General features: G+C 70.9%; 2 protein-coding genes across 3 annotated transcripts; one reads left to right on the top strand and one right to left on the bottom strand.

Moving 5' to 3' along the window:
- Positions 1 to 957: 957 nt before the first annotated feature.
- VPS28 (VPS28 subunit of ESCRT-I) lies at positions 958 to 4178 on the top strand. The gene is made up of 9 exons (XM_082339075.1): positions 958 to 1112; positions 1257 to 1285; positions 1438 to 1475; positions 3042 to 3131; positions 3225 to 3330; positions 3411 to 3512; positions 3626 to 3679; positions 3767 to 3858; positions 3942 to 4178. The coding sequence occupies exons 1-9, from the start codon at positions 1076 to 1078 to the stop codon at positions 4057 to 4059; spliced, it is 666 nt and encodes a 221-aa protein (XP_082195201.1). The 5' UTR covers positions 958 to 1075; the 3' UTR covers positions 4060 to 4178.
- On the bottom strand, positions 4021 to 18781 carry TONSL (tonsoku like, DNA repair protein; the record flags this gene model as incomplete). Of its 2 annotated transcripts, XM_082339074.1 has the most annotated exons (25): positions 4021 to 4483; positions 4565 to 4698; positions 4847 to 4920; positions 5059 to 5231; positions 5306 to 5447; positions 8420 to 8727; positions 9450 to 9528; positions 9636 to 9786; positions 9903 to 10605; positions 10696 to 10828; positions 10929 to 11092; positions 11775 to 11847; positions 11942 to 12031; positions 12925 to 12989; positions 13085 to 13262; positions 13358 to 13483; positions 14512 to 14664; positions 14740 to 14885; positions 15868 to 15982; positions 16075 to 16246; positions 16325 to 16454; positions 16553 to 16745; positions 16830 to 16972; positions 17364 to 17459; positions 18751 to 18781. In XM_082339074.1, the coding sequence occupies 25 exons, from the start codon at positions 18779 to 18781 to the stop codon at positions 4290 to 4292; spliced, it is 3966 nt and encodes a 1321-aa protein (XP_082195200.1). In that variant the 3' UTR covers positions 4021 to 4289. The 2 variants fall into 2 exon arrangements, with proteins under 2 accessions (XP_082195200.1, XP_082195199.1); XM_082339073.1 differs by having other exon boundaries at positions 4847 to 5231.
- Between the last annotated feature and the right edge of the window lie 101 nt (positions 18782 to 18882).

Here is an 18882-nt window from a genome sequence, read left to right as displayed (position 1 = left end):
TGACCCCTGCCTGCAGCCCTAATCCCTGCCTGCAGCCCTGACCCCTGCCTGCAGCCCTGACCCCTGCCCGCAGCCCTGACCCCTGCCTGCAGCCCTGACCCCTGCCTGCAGCGCTGACCCCTGCCTGCAGCCCTGACCCCTGCCTGCAGCCCTAATCCCTGCCTGCAGCGCTGACCCCTGCCTGCAGCCCTGACCCCTGCCTGCAGCGCTGACCCCTGCCTGCAGCGCTGACCCCTGCCTGCAGCCCTGACCCCTGCCTGCAGCCCTAATCCCTGCCTGCAGCCCTGACCCCTGCCTGCAGCCCTGACCCCTGCCTGCAGCCCTAATCCCTGCCTGCAGCCCTGACCCCTGCCTGCAGCGCTGACCCCTGCCTGCAGCCCTGACCCCTGCCTGCAGCGCTGACCCCTGCCTGCAGCGCTGACCCCTGCCCGCAGCCCTGACCCCTGCCTGCAGCCCTGACCCCTGCCTGCAGCCCTGACCCCTGCCTGCAGCCCTAATCCCTGCCTGCAGCCCTGACCCCTGCCTGCAGCCCTGACCCCTGCCTGCAGCGCTGACCCCTGCCTGCAGCCCTGACCCCTGCCTGCAGCGCTGACCCCTGCCTGCAGCGCTGACCCCTGCCCGCAGCCCTGACCCCTGCCTGCAGCGCTGACCCCTGCCTGCAGCCCTAATCCCTGCCTGCAGCCCTGACCCCTGCCTGCAGCCCTGACCCCTGCCTGCAGCGCTGACCCCTGCCCGCTCCCTGCCCGCTCCCGCCGAGGCCCCGCCATGTCCGGGCTCCCCCAGCCCCTCCCCCCCCCGGGCAGCGCCCCCCAGACCCTGGGGGGGGTGGGGCAGCGTTTCCCGCCAAACCCCCCCCCCTTTTCCCGCCAAAACCCCCGGCCCCGCCCCTCCCGCCCTCGCCCCGCCCCGGCGGCACCGCGCCTCCCCCCCCCCCCCCGGCCAGGCGCGATCAGCCGAGCGCCGCACCCTCGAGCCGCCGCCATTTTGCGGAAGCGCGGAGCGGGGAAGGGGGAACCGGTAACGGGGCCGGGGCCGGGGCCGGGCCCCTCCGGGCGGAGGCGGGGACCCCTCCGGGATGTTCCACGGTATCGCGGGGCCGCCCGCGATGGGAGGTGAGACCGGCGGGACCGGGCCCCGCAGGCCTGGGGCTACCGCGGGGGGCACCGGGGCTACCGGGGGCGGGGAACCGGGGCTGCCGGGGGCGGGGAACCGGTGTCCCCAGCCCCTCTCTAACGCTGTCCCCGTTCCCTTGGCAGCCCCCGGGCCCAAGCCGGAGCTGTACGAGGTGAGTGCGGCCCCCGCAGGCCCCGGGCTGGGTCCGGGCAGGGCCCCGGGGCCGAGCCGCCCCCGCCCCGGCCCTGAGCCGCCCCCGCCCCGGCCCTGAGCCGCCCCGGCCCGGCCCTGAGCCGCCCCCGTCTCCCCCCTTGTCCCCGGCAGGAGGTGAAGCTCTACAAGAACGCCAGGGAGAGGGAGAAGTGAGTCCGGCCCCGCCGCGTCGGCCCCGCCGCGGGCAAGGGATGAGGCCACGGCGGCCACCGGCACGGCCACCGGCACGGCCACCGGCACGGCAAGGGCCCACACCCCTCGGGTGACGGTGGCCCGGGCCACCGCGCTGCAGCCTGGTCCCTTCTCTTCATCGCGGTCCCTCCTGGGACCCGGTCTCTCCATCGTGGTGGCGTCGTGGTCCCTCCTGGGTCACCGTTCTCCATCGCGGTCCCCTCTTCTCCGTCCCGGTCCCTCCTGGGACGCCCTTCTCCACCGCGGTCCCCCGTTCTCCATCCCAGATCTTCCCAGGACACCGTTCTCCGTCCCGGTCCCTCCTGGGACCCCATTTCGCCATCCTGGTGCCATCACCGTCCCTCATTCTCCGTCGCGGTGCCTCCTGGGACCCCATTTCGCCATCCCGGTGGCATCGCCGTCCTCTCTTCTCCATCCCCGTCCCTCCTGGGACACCGCTGTCCGTCCCCGTCCCCCACCGCGGTCCCCCATTCTCCATCCCAGTTCTTCCTAGGACACCGTTCTCCATCCCGGTCCCCTTCTCTCCATCGCGGTGCCTCCGGGGACCCCGTTTCTCCACCCTGGTGCCATCGTGGTCCCCCGTTCTCCATCGTGGCCCTTCCTGGGACACCGTTCTCCATCACCGTTCCTCCTGGGCCACCGGGCTCCATCCTGGTCCCCTCCGTCCCAGTTCTTCCTAGGACACCGTTCTCCATCACGGTTCCCCGTGGGTCACTGTTCTTCGTCGCAGTCCCCTCTTCTCCATCGTGGTCCCTCCTAGGACGTGGCTCTCCATCCCGGTCCCTCCAGGGACACCGTCGTCCATCCCGCTCCCTCCTGGGACCCCATTTCTCTATCCCAGTGCCATCGTGGTCCCCCGTTCTCCATCGTGGCCCTTCCTCAGACCCCACTGGCCATCGCGGTCCCCCGTCCTCCACCGCGGTCCCTCCTGGGGCACCGTTCTCCATCGTAGTCCCCTCTTGTTCATCCCTGTCCCCTCTTCTCCATCCTGGTCCCTCTCCACCACCGTTCCTCCTGGGACACCAGGCTCCATCCCAGTCCCCTTCTCTCCATCCCGGTCCCTCCTGGGACCCCATTTCTCCGTCCTGGTGCCATCGTGGCCCTTCCTGGGACACCGTTCTCCATCGCGGTCCCCCATTCTCCATCCCAGTTCTTCCTAGGACACCGTTCTGCGTCATGGTCCCCTTCTCTCCATCGCGGTGCCTCCGGGGACCCCATTTCTCCACCCTGGTGCCATCGTGGTCCCCTCTTCTCCATCGTGGCCCTTCCTGGGACCCCGCTGGCCATCGCGGTCCCCCGTCCTCCACCGCGGTCCCTCCTGGGGCACCGCTGCCCATCGCGGGCCCCTCTTCTCCACCCCGGTCCCTCCCGGAACCCCGTTCTCCACCATGGTGGTCCCCCATTCCCCCATCCCGGTCCCTCCTGCGACGCGGCTCCCACCGCGCTCCCCCCGTTCGCCGCCGCGGTCCCTGCTGCGACGCGGCTCCCCGTCCACCACGGTCCCCCCCCCGTTGCGGTTGCAGGTACGACAACATGGCCGAGCTCTTTGCGGTGGTGAAGACGCTGCAGGCTCTGGAGAAAGCCTACATCAAGGACTGCGTCTCGCCTAACGAGTAAGTGCTCGGCCGCCGGCGCGCCGCGGAGGGTCCCGCGTGTCCCCGCCGGAGGGGACGGGGCCGTCCCCAACCCCCCCGCCCCCTCCCCAGGTACACGGCCGCCTGCTCCCGCCTCCTGGTCCAGTTCAAAGCCGCCCTCAAACAAGTGCAAGGCTCCGAGATCAGCTCCATCGACGACTTCTGCCGCAAGTTCCGGGTGAGCCACGGCGCTTGCCGCGACCGACGGCGCCAAAACCGGGCGCCGGTTGCGCCGCTCACGGCCTCGTCTCCCCGCAGCTCGACTGCCCCTTGGCCATGGAGAGGATCAAGGAGGACCGGCCCATCACCATCAAGGACGACAAGGGCAACCTCAACCGCTGCATCGCCGATATCGTCTCCGTACGGTGCCGGGGCGGTGCCGGGGCTCGGCTTTGGTGGTTTTGGGGGGGCGGGAAGGGTCGCGGTTGAGCCGGGCAGGGTCGCGGTTGAGCCGAACGCTTGCTCTCTCGCAGCTCTTCATCACGGTGATGGACAAGCTGCGCCTGGAGATCCGAGCCATGGACGAGGTAGGGTTCGTCCGCGTGCCGCGGCAGCGCCGGGAGCCCCGGTTTGGCGACGCTGGCGCGGCGGCTCACCCCAAATTCCCTCCCCAGATCCAGCCGGACCTACGGGAGCTGATGGAGACGATGAACCGGATGAGCCACCTGCCCCCCGACTTCGAGGGCAGGCAGAAAGTCAACCAATGGTGAGCGCCGGCGTGCCGGCACCCTTACCGGCACCGTTTCTGGGGTGCCGGCGTGCCGCTGACGCGGCCCTGCCTTCTCCCAGGCTCCAGACGCTCAGCGGGATGTCGGCGTCGGATGAGCTGGACGATTCCCAGGTCCGGCAGATGCTGTTCGACCTGGAATCTGCCTACAACGCCTTCAACCGCTTCCTCCACTCCTGAGCCGGCCGGCGCGCGCCGGCACCGCCGTTCCCTCCCGTTTTGAGCCTCCCAGTCCCCTCCCAGTCCTTACTGGTGTTTAGAGGAAGCCAGGGACAATAAATCACCGGTCCGTCACCCGCCTCGCGAGCGCCGGCGACGCCGGGATCCCAGAAAGCAGCAGCCGCGTTCATAAATATGGTGTGTAATGGCCGTGCCGGTTAAAACCACGAGATGCCGGCGCTGCCGGCACTTTAGAGGCTCTTACAGAAGAGCTTACGGTGCCGCGCGACGGCGCCGAGCGCCGTGCCGGCAGGACCGCGCCAGGCTTTGCCGACGTCTCGCTGGTCGCTCCGGCTGACGTGCCGACCGCAGAGCCGGAGATCCCGGATGGTGCCGGCGGTTCTGGCCCAAGTCGCCGCGTCCAGGGGACCCTCCACGGAGCAGCCTGGGAGGAAAGGGGCTACCGTTAGCCCCCCAGGGGCTCGCCCACCCCCTGCCCGCGCCGCTGCCCGCGCCGCTGCCGTACCTGCCAGACTGAGGAACTGCAGCCCCCGGCTTCGCTCTTCCAGGGCGGAGAGCAGCGCCCGCAGCCCCGCCGCGCTGATGCCGGGATTGGCCGAAAAATCCAGGGAAACCAGCGCCGGGCAAGCGGGGAGGCACCTGCGGGTGGGGGGAGATGGCGACGGGGTCCCCGCCTCGTCCCCGGCGCGTCCCGGCACCGGAGTCGGCGCGGGGTCGCCGTTGGGAGACGGAGGGCGAGGATCCCGGTGCCAGGACCCCAAAACGTCCCCCCGTTTTGTCCCCTCACCTGGCCACCGCCAAGACGTCCCCGTCACCCAGGCGGTTCCCGGAGAGCGTGAGGTGGCTCAGAGCGCAGCCCTCCTGCGGGAAGGGAACGCCGACACCGGCACGATGCCGACACCGGCACGACGCCGACACCGGCACGACGCCGGCACGACGCCGACACCGGGGAAGCGGGGTCCCCCCGGCACCCGACGTCCCCTCGGGGACCGCTCTCACCTGCGCCAGGTACCCGCCGAGGGTCCCGGTGAGGGGCTGGGGGCCCGGCCCGGCGACGGAGCCCAGCTCCAGCCGGCCGAGGCTGCGGCACGGCAGATCACCGAGGAGCCGCTCCAGCGCCGCCGGCCCCAGGGCGTTGCAGGACAGGACCAAGGTCTGCAGCCGGGCGGTTCCTGGGAGGAAACGCCGGCGCGGTTAGAACCGCGCGGGTGGCCGGCGGTGCCGGCGCGGTGCCGCGGCCGCTTACCGGCGAGGGCGAAGGCGTCGGTGAAGCCGCAGGCCTGCAGCCGCAGGGTGGTGAGCGCCAGGCAGGACTGCAGCAGCAGGGCCAGGGGCCGGCAGCTGGCGTCGCCCAGGGGGTTTAGGCTCAGGTCCAGCTCCTCCAGGCTCTGCCGGGACGGGCGAGGGGTTTGGGGGACAAAAGAGAGGTTGAGGGGGCGAAGGCTGGGTTTAGGGGGGCAAAGGCTGGGTTTAAGGAGGCAAAGGATGGGTTTAGGGGGCCAAGGCCGGGTTTAGGGGCGTAAAGGCCAGGTTTAAGGGGACAAAGGCCGGGTTTAGGGGGATGAAGGCTGGGTTTAGGAGTCGAAGGGTGGGTTTAGGGGGGTAAAGGCCAGGTTTAAGGGGACGAAGGCCGGGTTTAAGGAGGCGAAGGCTGGGTTTAAGGGGATGAAGGCTGGGTTTAGGAGTCGAAGGGCGGGTTTAGGGGGGTAAAGGCCAGGTTTAAGGGGACGAAGGCCAGGTTTAAGGAGGCGAAGGCTGGGTTTTAGGGGATGCAGGACGGGTTTTAGGGGATGCAGGACGGGTTTAGGGGGGTAAAGGCCAGGTTTAAGGGGACAAAGGCCGGGTTTAGGGGACAAAGGGCAGGTTTAAGGAGGCGAAGGCCGGGTTTAGGGGGATGAAGGGCGGGTTTAGGAGTCGAAGGGCGGGTTTGGGGGGGGTAAAGGCCAGGTTTAAGGGGACGAAGGCCAGGTTTAAGGGGACGAAGGCCGGGTTTTAGGGGACGAAGGCCGGGTTTTAGGGGACAAAGGCTGGGTTTTAGGGGGTGAAGGATGGGTTTAGGGGACGAAGGCCAGGTTTTAGGGGGATGGACGAGGGGTTTAAGGGGGGACAGACGAGAGATTTGGGGCACAAGAAGGAGATTCAGGGGACGAAGGCCAGGTTTAAGGGGAGATGGACACGAGGTTTAAGGGACAAGGAAGAGATTTGGGGACGAAGGCCAAGCTTAGGGGACGGGTGGGGGGATTAGGGGACGAAGGAGAAGGGGTTTAAGGGGGAACGAGTTTAAGGGAGGGACGGACTCAAGATTTGGGGGACAGACAAACAGATGCGAGGTTTAGGGGACGGATGAAGAGGTTTAGGGGACGGAGGCGAGGCTTAGAGGGAACGGAGGCGGCGTTCGGGAGTCAAAGAAGAGGTTTAGGGGACAAAGACGCGCTTTAAAGGGGACGAAGATGTGGTTAAGGGGGACAAAAACATGGTTTAAGGGGGCGACAACGTGGTTTAAGGGACGAAGACGTGGTCTAGGGGGCGGTGACACAGTTTAGGGGGACGGAGGGGAGGTTTAGGGGGATGGAGGTGAGGTTTAGGGGACAAAGATGGGATTTAGGGGACAAAGATGGGGTTTAAGGGATGGAGACACAGTCTAAGGGGACAAAGACACGGTCTAAGGGGACAAAGACACGGTCAAAGGGGACAAAGACGGGGTTAAGGGACAGAGACATGGTTTAAGGGGACGAAGACGGGTTTAAGGAGACAAAGACATGGTCTAAGGGGACAAAGACAGGGTTTAGGGGACGAAGATGCAGTCTAAGGGGACAAAGATGGGATTTAGGGGGACAAAGATGGGGTTTAGGGGACAGAGACATGGTTTAAAGGGACAACAACGCGGTTTAGGGGATGACAACGTGGTTTAAGGGGGCGATGACGTGGTTTAGGGGACAAAGATGGGGTTTAGGGGATGAAGACATGGTCAAAGGGGACAAAGACGAGGGTTTAGGGGACGGAGACATGGTCTAAGGGGACAAAGACGCGGTCTAAGGGGACAAAGACAGGGTTTAGGGGACGAAGACGCAGTCTAAGGGGATGGACACGTGGTCTAAGGGGGTGAAGATGGGGTTTAGGGGGTCGAAGACAGGGTTAAGGGATGGAGACGGGGTTTAGGGGATGGAGACAGTCTAAGGGGACAAAGACGTGGTCTAAGGGACAAAGATGCGGTCTAAGGGGGTGAAGATAGGGTTTAGGGGGACAAAGACGCGGTCTAAGGGGACAAAGACGCGGTCTAAGGGGACAAAGACGGGGTTTAGGGGGACGAAGATGGGGTTAAGGGGACAAAGACAGGGTTTAGGGGACAAAGATGGGGTTTAGGGGGATGAAGATGGGGTTAAGGGGACAAAGACGGGGTTTAGGGGACAAAGACGCGGTCTAAGGGGACAAAGACAGGGTTTAGGGGATGAAGATGCAGTCTAAGGGGATGGACACAGTCTAAGGGGGTGAAGATGGGGTTTAGGGGGACAAAGATGGGTTTAAGGGGACGGAGACGGGGTTTAAGGGGACAAAGATGTGGTCTAAGGGGGTGACGATGCGGTTTAGGGGGACGAAGATGGGGTTTAGGGGACAAAGACGGGGTTTAGGGGATGAAGATGCAGTCTAAGGGGAAGGACACACGGTCTAAGGGGGTGAAGATGGGGTTTAGGGGGACGAAGACGGAGTTTAGGGGCACAAAGACGGGGTTTAGGGGACAAAGACAGGGTTTAGGGGCACAAAGACGGGGTTTAGGGGCACAAAGACGGGGTTTAGGGGCACAAAGATGCAGTCTAAGGGGAAGGACACATGGTCTAAGGGGGTGAAGATGGGGTTTAGGGGGACGAAGATGGGGTTAAGGGATGGAGACGGGGTTTAAGGGGACGGAGATGGGGTTTAAGGGGACAAAGACGCGGTCTAAGGGGGTGACGATGGGGTTTAGGGGGACGAAGACGGGGTTTAGGGGCACAAAGACGGGGTTTAGGGGATGAAGACGCAGTCTAAGGGGACAAAGACAGGGTTTAAGGGACAAAGACGCAGTCTAAGGGGAAGGACACACGGTCTAAGGGGGTGAAGACGGGGTTTAGGGGGACGAAGACGGGGTTTAGGGGCCAAAGACGGGGTTTAGGGGCACAAAGACGGGGTTTAGGGGCACAAAGACGGGGTTTAGGGGCCAAAGACGGGGTTTAGGGGCCAAGGGTGCGGTTTGGGGGCCAAGAGGTTTAGGCGGGGGCTGACTGGGGGCCCCACACCGCAACCCCCGGCTCGGCCGGGCAAAGCCGGCGCCGGCCCCCCCGGTGCCGGGGCTCCCGCCCCCGCGGCCCCCCCAGCCCGGCCCTACCTGGAAGGCGCCGGCGGTGCCGGGCTGCCGGGGCAGGAGCTGCCGCAAGCCCTGGGCGCCGAATCGATTCCCGGCCAGGTCGAGGAGGGTGAGGGCGGGGAGGGTGGCCAGCGTGGCCAGCAGGTCGGCGGCCGCGGCGTCGGGCAGGCCGCAGCCGCGCAGGCGGAGCTGGCGCAGCGGCGCCTGCAGCTTGAGGGCCCGCAGGAGCGGGGGGAGGTGGGGGGGGCGCGGGGCCAGGCCCCCCCCCAGCCCCAGCCCCGGGCTCTGCTCCTGCAGCTCCGTCACCTTCAGCAGCAGCGGGTGAGGCTCTGCCGGGAGAGGAGGTGGCCTCTGGTGGCCCTGGGTGGCCTCGGGTGGCCCTGGGGACCTCCCCCCCCACCCCCAGCCTGGGGGAGCCCCGAGCCCCCCCCCCCCGGGACCCCCTCAGTCCTTGGTGATGGCGCTGGGCAGGGACAGGGACCCCCAGCCCCAGGGGAGGGAGAGGGGACACGGAGGGGACACGGAGGGGACACGGAGGGGACAGGGGTCCTTGCCCACCACTGGGGAGGGGACGGGGAGGGGACAGGGGGTCCCCAAGAGAACGGGGAGGGGCCGGGGGGGTCCTTGCCCACCACTGGGGAGGGGACAAAGGGTCCCCAAGGGGCTGGGGAGGGGACACAGAGGGGACAGAGGCCCTTGCCCACCACTGGGGAGGGGACAGGGGGTCCCCAAGGGAACGGGGAGGGGACGGGGGTCCTTGCCCACCACTGGGGAGGGGCTGGGAGGGTCCCCAAGGGGCCGGGGGTCCTTGCCCCCCACTGGGGAGGGGCCGGGGGGCCCCAAGGGGACGGGGAGGGAACGGGGAAGGGACAGGGGTCCTTGCCCACCACTGGGGAGGGGACGGGGGAGTCCTTACCCACCACTGGGGAAGGGCTGGGGGGTCCCCAAGGGGCCGGGGAACAGACAAGGGGTCCTTACCCACCCCCGGGGAGGGGACAAAGGGTCCCCAAGGGGCCGGGGAGGGGCCGGGGAGGGGCCGGGGGGTCCTTACCCACCGCCAGGCTCTGGCAAGCCCTGCGGTAGCGCTCGGCCAGGGGCGGCAGGTCCCAGCCCTGCACCTCCGCCAGCACCTGCAACCGCCAGAGCCGTCACCGCCGGCGCCCCCACCGCCTTCACCGGCGGCCGTGCCGGCGGCGCTCCCCGGCGCGGGGCGGGGGGGTCCGGGCTCGGCGCTCACCTCCTCGTTGCTCTGCAGGACGTCGCCCACCGGGTCCTGGGGGGCCAGGAGAGCCCCCTCTTTCTTGAGGAGGAGCCGCGGCAGCAGCCCGCAGCTTTGGTAATACCGCTCGGCCGCCCGCTCCGCCAGCCAGCCCACGGCGCGGCTCTCGCTACCGCCACGGCACAACCGGGAGGGTCAGCGGCGAGCGCGGCCGCCCGGCACGGGGGTCCCAAAGGGGACGGGGAGGGGGGGGGTTTGTCCCAAAGTTGGGGACGAAGCTCTCACCTTTGGGGCACGGGGATGAGGAAGACGTTGTCCTGGACCCGGACCCGCACGCGGAGAGCGGGCAGCGGCGCGGGCAACGGCGCGGGCAGCGGCGCAGGCAGCGGTGCAGGCAGGCAGGGCGGGCTCTGCTCATCCTCATCCTCGGTAGGGAAAGGGGTCCCGGCCGCCTCGGGGGGCCGGCGTTCCCGGCAGCGCTCCGGTGGGATCCTCTCCACCAGGCGGGTGAGCCGGCTTTGCACGCTCCGGCGACGCCGCAGCTGCTGCCGGGCCGGAGCGGGGCCCTCGCCGTCGCTCTCCAGTCCCGTGCCGTCCCCCGAAGAGGTCGCCGGGTCCTGGGGTTCCCGGCGCGGCCGCTTACGGCCCCCCCGGGACCCCCCTAGGTCGTCTTCCAGCCAGTCCTCCTCCTCCAGGTACTGCTCGGCTGGGATGAGGGCCGGCCGCGGTGCCGGTTGCCGGCACGCCGGCGCGGTGCCGCTGCTGAGAAGGGATTTGGCGCTGCCAAGGCCTCGGATGGCAGCTTCGTACTCGGCCGGCGCCGGCTCCAGCCCCGCTCCCTCCTGCGGCACCCGCTGCCGCTTCTTCACCGGCCTCAGCGGTGACATGTCGCTGTCCTCCGGCTCTGCCGCCGGCGGGGAGCGCGGCGGCGGGATTTGCCGCTCGGCGTCGAACAGCGGCGAGTCCTGGGAGAGCCGCGCTGGCGGGGCTGCGGCGGGGGGACACCGGCACCCTCAGCCCACCCCGGCCTCCCCAAAAGCGGCGGGGAGAGCGGGGTGCCGCCATCGCCGCGTCCCACCTCCTCCCGCCGCCGCCGCCGCCGTCTCCTTGAGCAAGCACTCGGCCGCCCGGCACCGCTGCCGCGTCTCCTGGTCCAGCTCCTCGCCGTAGGTGCTCGCCCACTCCTCCAGCGTCCCCAGCGGCGTCAGGCCCTGCGACGGACGGACGGATGGACGGGGGGACAGAGGCGGCGCTGTCCCGGCGTCCCCCCGCTTTGCCCGTCCCGCTGTCCCCGCCGCCCCGGCGCCTCACCCTGGCGTTCCTGGCCGTCACCGACGCTCCCCGCCGCACCAACAGCTCCGCCACTTCGAAATGGCCGCAGCTGAGGGCGTCGTGCAGGGGGGTGATGCCCTCGCAGCCCGGCCCCCCGGGGTCGTCCAGCGCCGCCCCTCGGTCCAGCAGCAGCCGGACGATCTCTGGGGGACAGCGGGAGGTGATGGGGGGCCCTGCCTGCACCCCGGGGGGCCCTGCCTGCTCCGGGGGGGGGCCCTGCCTGCACCCCGGGGGGCCCTGCCTGCACCCTGAGTGGCTCTGCCCACTCCGGGGGGCCCTGCCTGCTCCGGGGGGGGCTCTGCCTGCACCCCGGGGGGCCCTGCCTGCTCCGGGGGGCTCTGCCTGCTCCGGGGGGGGCTCTGCCTGCACCCCAGAGGGCTCTGCCTGCACCCTGAGGGGCTCTGCCCGCTCCGGGGGGCTCTGCCTGCTCCGGGGGGGGCCCTGCCTGCACCCCAGAGGGCTCTGCCTGCACCCTGAGGGGCTCTGCCCGCTCCGGGGGGCTCTGCCTGCTCCGGGGGGGGCTCTGCCTGCACCCCGGGGGGCTCTGCCCGCGCCCTGAGGGGCTCTGCCTGCACCCTGGGGGGCTCTGCCCGCTCCGGGGGGGGCTCTGCCTGCACCCCGGGGGCTCTGCCTGCACCCTGGGGGGCTCTGCCCTCTCCAGGGGGGCTCTGCCTGCACCCCGGGGGGGGGGGGGGGGCTCTGCCTGCACTCTGGGGGGGCTCCGGGGGGGCTCTGCCCGCGCCCCAGGGGCTCTGCCTGCACCCCGGGGGGGGGGGCTCTGCCCGCTGTGGGGGGCCCTGCCCGCCCCCCGCTGCCCCCACTCACCCAGGTGCCCGTGGTTGCAGGCCTCGTGCAGCGGGGTCCAGCCGCAGTAGTCGCGGGGGTTCAGGGGGTGCCCCTAGAAAAGGGGGGGGGGGGGGGGGATGGGACAGGCGGTGAGGCCGTGCCGTGCCGCGGGGGCCCCCCGCGCCCCCCGGCCCCCCCTCGCCCACCTGCCTGAGGAAGAGCTGGACGCGGCGCAGGTCGCCCTCGATGCAGGCGCGGTGCAGGGGGGTCTCGCCCCGCTCGTTCCGCCGGTTCCACTGCCGGCACCGGGGGGGGGGGGGGACACGGTGGGGACCCCCCGGGAGGCACCCCGGCACCCGGGGGACCCCCCCAGCCCGCTTGGGGGGTGTTGGGGAGACCCCCACCCCCCTTTGGGGGTGGCAGGGGGAGACCCCACCCCTCTTTGGGGTGTCGGGAGACCCCCCACCCATCTTTGGAGGTGTCAAGGGAAGGGGGAGCCCCCCCATCTTTGGGGGTGTCAAGGGAAGGGGGAGCCCCCCCCAGCCCTCTTTGGGGGTGTCAGGGGAAAGGGGGACCCCCCACCCATCTTCGGGGGTGTCAAGGGAAGGGGGAGCTCCCCACCCCTCTTTTGGGGGGTGTCAGAGGAAAGGGGAGCCCCCCTCCCCTCTTTGGGGGTGTCAGGGGAAAGGGGGACCCCCCCACCCCTCTTTTAGGGTGTCGGAGGGGAGACCCCCCACCCATCTTTGGGGGTGTCAAGGGAAGGGGGACCCCCCCCCCCCCCACCCCTTTTTGGAGGAGGGTGTCAGGGGTAAGGGGGAGACCCCCCCCATCTTTGGGGGTGTCAAGGGAAGGGGGAGCCCCCCCATCTTTGGCGGTGTGAAGGGAAGGGGGACCCCCCACCACCACCCCTTTTTGGGGGTGTCGGGGGAAAGGGGAGCCCCCCCCATCTTTGGGGGTGTGAAGGGAAGGGGGACCCCCCCCCCACCCCTTTTTGGGGGGTGTCAAGGGACGGGGGAGCCCCCCCCCCCCCCATCTTTGGCGGTGTGAAGGGAAGGGGGACCCCCCCCCCACCCCTTTTTGGGGGGTGTCAAGGGACGGGGGAGCCCCCCCCATCTTTGGGGGTGTCAGGAGGGAGGGGGACCCCCCACCCCTCTTTGGGGGCGTCGGGGGGAGACCCAGCGCCCCTCACCTTGCTGATCCGCCGGCGCCCAGGGACGCTCTTGGTGTAGCCTTCGAGTTCGTCTTCCTCCCCCTCTGGAAGAGACCCCCCCCCCCCCGCCGTGAGGAAGACTCCCCCGGGAGGAAGACCCCCGCCCCGGGGACCCCGCAGCCCCCCAAAACCCCCTCACCGCTCTCCGACAGCTCCAGCTCGCTCTCATCCTGCGCCTCGCTGCTCTCCGCTCCTTCCTCCTCCTCCTCCTCCTCCTCGCCGCCCCCGAGCCCCCCCAGCCGGGCCGCGGTGCCGGCGGCAGCCTCGGCGTCGCCGGCCCGCAGCTGCAGCGCGTGGAGGTGCCGCAGGATCTGCCGCTGGGGAGGAAGAGGAGGAGGAGGAAGGTCGGGCGCCGGACCGCAGCAGCGGGGACGCCCCCCCCCGTCCCCAGCCCCCCCCCCCCCCCAGTTACCTGCAACCGGGGGGCTCCGGCCGCCTCGGCTCGCCCCAGCGCGGTGCGGAGGCAGGGCAGGAGCTCGGCGGGGGGCTCGCCCGCCTCCTCCATGGCCAGCGCCACGTTCAGCCACGTCTTCCCCTCCTGCGCAGCGCCGGGAGTCGGCGCCCGACCCCGGGGGGGCCCACGCCGAGCCCCGGACCCTCCCCCCGGGGGGGGCCAGGGCCACCCCACGGGTCCCCACAGCCACCGTGCCCGTGTCACCTCCCACCCCGACCTGGGGACAGCCTCGCTGAGACCCCCCCACACACACATCTGAGGGATGCGGGGAGCCCCCCAGGGACCCCAGAACCCCCTGAAGGACCCAGAGACTCCCCCAAGGACCCAAGGAGCCCCCCAGGGACCCAAGGGACCCCCCAGGGACCGCAGGACCCCCTCAGGGATCCAGAGACTCCCTCAAGGACCCCAGGGACCCCCCAGGGACCCCAGAAGCCCCCCCCAGGGACCCAAGGAACCCGCTGAGGGGCCTGAGGAACCCCACAGGGACCCCAGAAGCCCCCCCAGGGACCCAGAGATTCCCTCAAGGACCTAAAGAGCCCCCCCAGGGACCCAACGAGCCCCCTCAAGAACCCGGTGAGCATCTCAGGCACCCCAGAAGCCCCCCCAGGGACCCCAGAAGCCCCCTGAAGGACCCAGAGACTCCCCCAAGGATCCCAGGACCCCCCCCAGGGACCCCAGAAGCCCCCTAAGGACCTGAGGAGCACCCCTAGGGACCATCTCAGGGACCCCAGAAGCCCCCCCAGGGACCCAAGGAACCCCCTGAGGGGCCTGAGGAACCCCCCAGGGACCCCAGAAGCCCCCTAAGGACCTGAAGGAGCCCCCCCAAGGGCCCAGGGAGCATCTCAGGCACCCAAGAAGCCCCCCAGGGACCCGAGGAACCCCCTGAAGGACCCAGAGACTCCCCCAAGGACCCAAGGAGACCCCCAGGGACCCCAGGACCCCCCTGAAGGACCCAGAGACTCCCCCAAGGACCCAAGGAGCCCCCCAGGGACCCCAGGAACCCCTGGACCCCCTCCAGGGACCCCAGAACCCCCTGAAGGACCCAGAGACTCCCCCAAGGACCCCAGGACCCCCCCAGGGACCCCCAGACCCCCCCAGGGCCCCCAGCTCACCTCCAGCGCGTCGCCCCGGTGCAGGGCCAGCTCCTGCCGGTAATGGTGGACGGCTCGCTCGTGATCTTTCAAATCCCCGAAGGTGGTGGCCAGCGAGACGTGGATGACGGCCAGCTCCCCCGCCGGCCTCCCCAGCGCCTGGGCGAAGCTCAGCTGCCCCCGGGGAACCCCCCCGTCAGCGGGGACGACCCCCCGGGACCCCCCAAAAGCCCTCCCGGCCCCGCTCACCTGCCGCTGGTAGTACTGCACGGCCCGGCCGTAGTCCCCGTGCTTGGAGAAGGCGTCCCCGAGCTGCTCGCAGAGGGCCAGCGCCGTCGGGGGGTCGCTGGCCGCTGCCTCCTCCAGAGCCTCCTGCAGCCGCGTCACCTTGGTGGCTGCGGGGGCGGCCGTCAGGGCGCGGCGGGGACCCAAAGCCACCCCCGGGCTCGGGGTCCCCTCGAGCGTCACCCGTGCGCGTCCCCAGCCCCGACCCGCAGGAGGGGACGGGAGCAGAGCTGGGGGGGGGCTGGCAGCCCCCTGGGCCATCATCCCTCCCCTGGGGACGTTGTCCTGCCCCTGGGGATGTTGTCCCTCCTCTGAGGATGCCATCTCTCCCCTGGGGACGCTGTCCGGCCCCTGGGGATCCCTTCCCTGGGGACACCATCCCTCCCCTGGGGATGCCATCCTGCCCTTGGGGACGCTGTCCTGCCCCTGGGGACACCGTCCCTCCTCTGAGGATGCCATCTCTCCCCTGGGGACGTTGTCCTGCCCCTGGGGACACCGTCCTTCCCTTGGGGACGCTGTCCTGCCCCTGGGGACACCACCTCTCCCCTGGGGATGCCATCCCGCTCCTGGGGACATTGTCCTACCCGTGGGGATGCCACCCCCCCCGGGGGATGCCGTCCCTTCCCTGGGGTCACTGTCCTGCCCCTGGGGACACCGTCCTGCCCCTGGGGACACCATCCCTCCTTAGGGGACGTTGTCCTGCCCCTGGGAACACCATCCCTCCTTTGGGGACACTGTCCTGCCCCTGGGGACACCGTCCCTCCTTAGGGGACGTTGTCCTGCCCCTGGGAACACTGTCCTTCCCTTGGGGACGCTGTCCTGCCCCTGGGGACACCATCCCTCCTTTGGGGACACTGTCCTGCCCCTGGGGATGCCATCTCTCCCCTGGGGACATTATCCTGCCCCTGGGGTCACTGTCCTGCCCCTGGGGACACCACCTCTCCCCTGGGGATGCCATCCCTCCCCTGGGGACGTTATCCTGCCCCTGGGGACGCCGTCCTTCCCTTGGGAACCCCGTCCTGCCCCTGGGGTCACTTCCCTGGCCCTAGGGACACCGTCCCCCCCCCCCCGGGGACGCGGCGGCCGCCTCACCGTAGCGGAGGTTGGAGCGGACGAGCTCCCGCTGCCAGGGCTGCCGCGAGCCCAGCGCGTAGGCTTGCTTCAGCGAGCGCTTGGCGGCCGCGAAGTCGCCCAAACTCAGCAGCACCTGGGGGGGGCGGCGGGCTCAGAGGGGGCCACCAAACCCCGCGGCGAAGGCGGGGCGTCCCCCCCCCCCCCAGCCCCCCAAACGCCACCCACCTGGGCCGCGCTGCCGCAGCATTCGCTCTCCAGCCCCTTCTCCTTCATCCTGCGGGCGCAATCGCGCGCCCGGGCCAGGCAGCGCAGGGCCCCCGAGTGCTCGCCCTCCCGCAGACGGATGTTCCCCAGGTTGAAGTAAGCGCGGTAAAGATCTTCGTAAAAGCGGCCCTGCCTGCGAACGGAGCCGCCGTCGCTGCCGGATTCCCCACCGCCGCCACCGCCGCCGCCTGCCCGCGCTGCCCGTCCTTACTCGGCCAGGAAAATGCTCTTTTTGATGTAGTGGTCGCACTTGGCCGCTTCCTTTAAGCTATCGTAAACCAAACCTAGGTTGAGGTAAAGCCGCGTCCTCATCTCCGTCAACTCCCGGCTCGGCACGGCTCCTGGGGGAAAAAACCGGCGGATTCGGGAGCGGGCGAATCTCCCCGGGGAGGCCAGCGGGGACGGGACGCCCCTCCGAGGTCACCCGGCGCGGCTTCACCTTCCAGTTTCTCCTCCACGATGGCCAGGCTGGTGCGGAACGCCCGTTCGGCTTCGCGCAGCGCCGGCGCCGCCTCCGCCGGCGAGCGGCTGTCGGCGACGAACATGTACGTCCGGCCGATGGTCGCCCAGGCTCGTTGTTGCTCCGTGTCGTCGGCGAGGGAGCGAGCCAGCTCCAGGTGCTGCCGCTGGTGCTGCGGGGCGCGGAGAGGCGTAAAAACCTCCCCGCCCCCACTGCGGACCCCCCCGCCCCCCAAAATAAACCCCGAGACCCCCACTTTCAGCGCCGCCTCGTAGTTCTCCAGCTCGGCCAGGCGCTCGCCGATCTTGCGGTGAGCCACGGCACAGCCGATGCTGTCGCCGGCTCCCTCCAGCAGCCGCAGCTCCTGCCGGTGCTCCTCCAGGGCCTCCTCGTAGCGGCCTGCCGGGGCGGGCGGGGGGCTCAGGGCTGGGGAGGGGGCTCAGGGGTGGGGGCTCAGAGGCGGGGTGGGGGCCTCGGGGGTGGGCAGGGGGCTCCGAGGTGGGGGGCTCAGGGGTGGGGGGGCTCAGGGGCAGGATGGGGGCCTCAGGGGCAGGGTGGGGGGCTCGGAGGTGGGCAGGGGGCTCAGGGGTGGGGGCTCGGAGGCGAGCAGGGGGCTCAGGGGTGGGGGCTCAGGGGCAGGCGGGGGGCTCAGGGGCGGGCGGGGGGCTCGGGGGCAGGGGCTCGGGGGCAGGGGCTTGGGGGCGGGCGGGGGGCTCGGGGGTGGGGCGGGGGCTCGGGCGCAGGGGCTTGGGGGCGGGCAGGGGGCTCGGGGCGGGCGGGGGGGACGCACCATGGCTGGCCAGGATCTCCCCCAGCTGGTTACAGAGCGCGGCCTCCTCCACCGCCCGCCCGCCGCGCTGCGCCTTCTCCTTCGCCTTCTGCAGCTCTGGGGGGGGGGGGGGGCAGCGCTGGGAGACCCCCCCCCCACCCCGGGGACCCCTCTGACACCCACCGACCCCCACCCACCCCAGGGAACCCCCTCGTCACCCCGGGGACCCCCACCACCACCCCAGAGACCCCTCTGCCACCCAGTGACCCCCTCACCCACCCCAGGGACCCCCTTGCCCCACCCCAGGGACCCCCCTCCCACCCCAGGGAGCCACCCACGACCCCAGGGAGCCCCCTGCCCACCCTGGGGACCCTCACCCACCCCAGGGAGCCACCCACGACCCCAAAGACCCCCAGCACCACCCCAGGGACCCCCCCGCCCACCCTGGGGACCCTCACCCACCCCAGGGAGCCACCCGCGACCCTGGAGACCCCCACCACCACCCCAGGGACCCCCACCCACCCCAGGGACCCCCTCTGCCCACCCCGGGGACCCCCCTCACCCACCCCAGGGACCCCCTCTGCCCACCCTGCGACCCTCACCCACCCCAGGGACCCCCTCTGCCCACCCCAGGGACCCTCACCCACCCCAGGGACCCCCTGCCCACCCCAGGGAGCCACCCACGATCCCAGGGACCCTCACCCACCCCAGGGACCCCCCTGCCCACCCCGGGGACCCCCTGCCCCACCCCGGGGACCCCCCTCACCCACCCCAGGGACCCCCCTGCCCACCCTGCGACCCTCACCCACCCCAGGGACCCCCTCTGCCCACCCCGGGGACCCCCCTCACCCACCCCAGGGACCCCCTGCCCACCCTGCGACCCTCACCCACCCCAGGGACCCCCTCTGCCCACCCCGGGGACCCCCCTCACCCACCCCAGGGACCCCCTCTGCCCACCCTGCGACCCTCACCCACCCCAGGGACCCCCTCTGCCCACCCCAGGGACCCTCACCCACCCCAGGGACCCCCTGCCCACCCCAGGGAGCCACCCACGATCCCAGGGACCCTCACCCACCCCAGGGACCCCCCTGCCCACCCCGGGGACCCCCTGCCCCACCCCGGGGACCCCCCTCACCCACCCCAGGGACCCCCCTGCCCACCCCGGGGACCCCCCTCACCCACCCCAGGGACCCCCTCTGCCCACCCCGGGGACCCTCACCCACCCCGGGGACCCCTCACCCCCCACCCCGCACCCCTCCGGCGGGGGGTTGGTGAGGAGCTCGGGGCGGGGGGAGCGGGACGGACACACGGACGGGGGCGGAGGGGCCGCCTGAGGAGGCGCGGGGAGGGCCCGGGCCCGGGGGGGTCCCGGGGGGTCCCGGGGGGCCCCGGGAGGCCCCGGACTCACGGCGGATCTCCCGCGCCCGCTCCGCGCTCATCCCCCGCCGCCGCCGCCGCCACGGAACCCGCCGAACCCGCCCGCCCCGCCCCGCCGCTCCTGATTGGCCGCCGCGCCGCCCCCCATGCGCCAATCAGCGCG

The sequence above is a fragment of the Platalea leucorodia genome (assembly GCF_965183815.1).
Source record: "Platalea leucorodia genome assembly, contig: HAP1_HAP1_SCAFFOLD_405, whole genome shotgun sequence".
NCBI lineage: Eukaryota > Metazoa > Chordata > Aves > Pelecaniformes > Threskiornithidae > Platalea > Platalea leucorodia.
This window is presented reverse-complemented; position numbering and strand designations above follow the sequence as displayed.

Excerpts from the sequence above, each read along its gene's own strand:
- VPS28 (XM_082339075.1), top strand. The coding sequence starts at position 1,076 with ATGTTCCACGGTATCGCGGGGCCGCCCGCGATGGGAG. Across the intron at positions 1,113-1,256 it reads GGGGCCGCCCGCGATGGGAG|CCCCCGGGCCCAAGCCGGAG; the intron begins GTGAGACCGGCG and ends TTCCCTTGGCAG. Across the intron at positions 3,513-3,625 it reads GCATCGCCGATATCGTCTCC|CTCTTCATCACGGTGATGGA; the intron begins GTACGGTGCCGG and ends GCTCTCTCGCAG.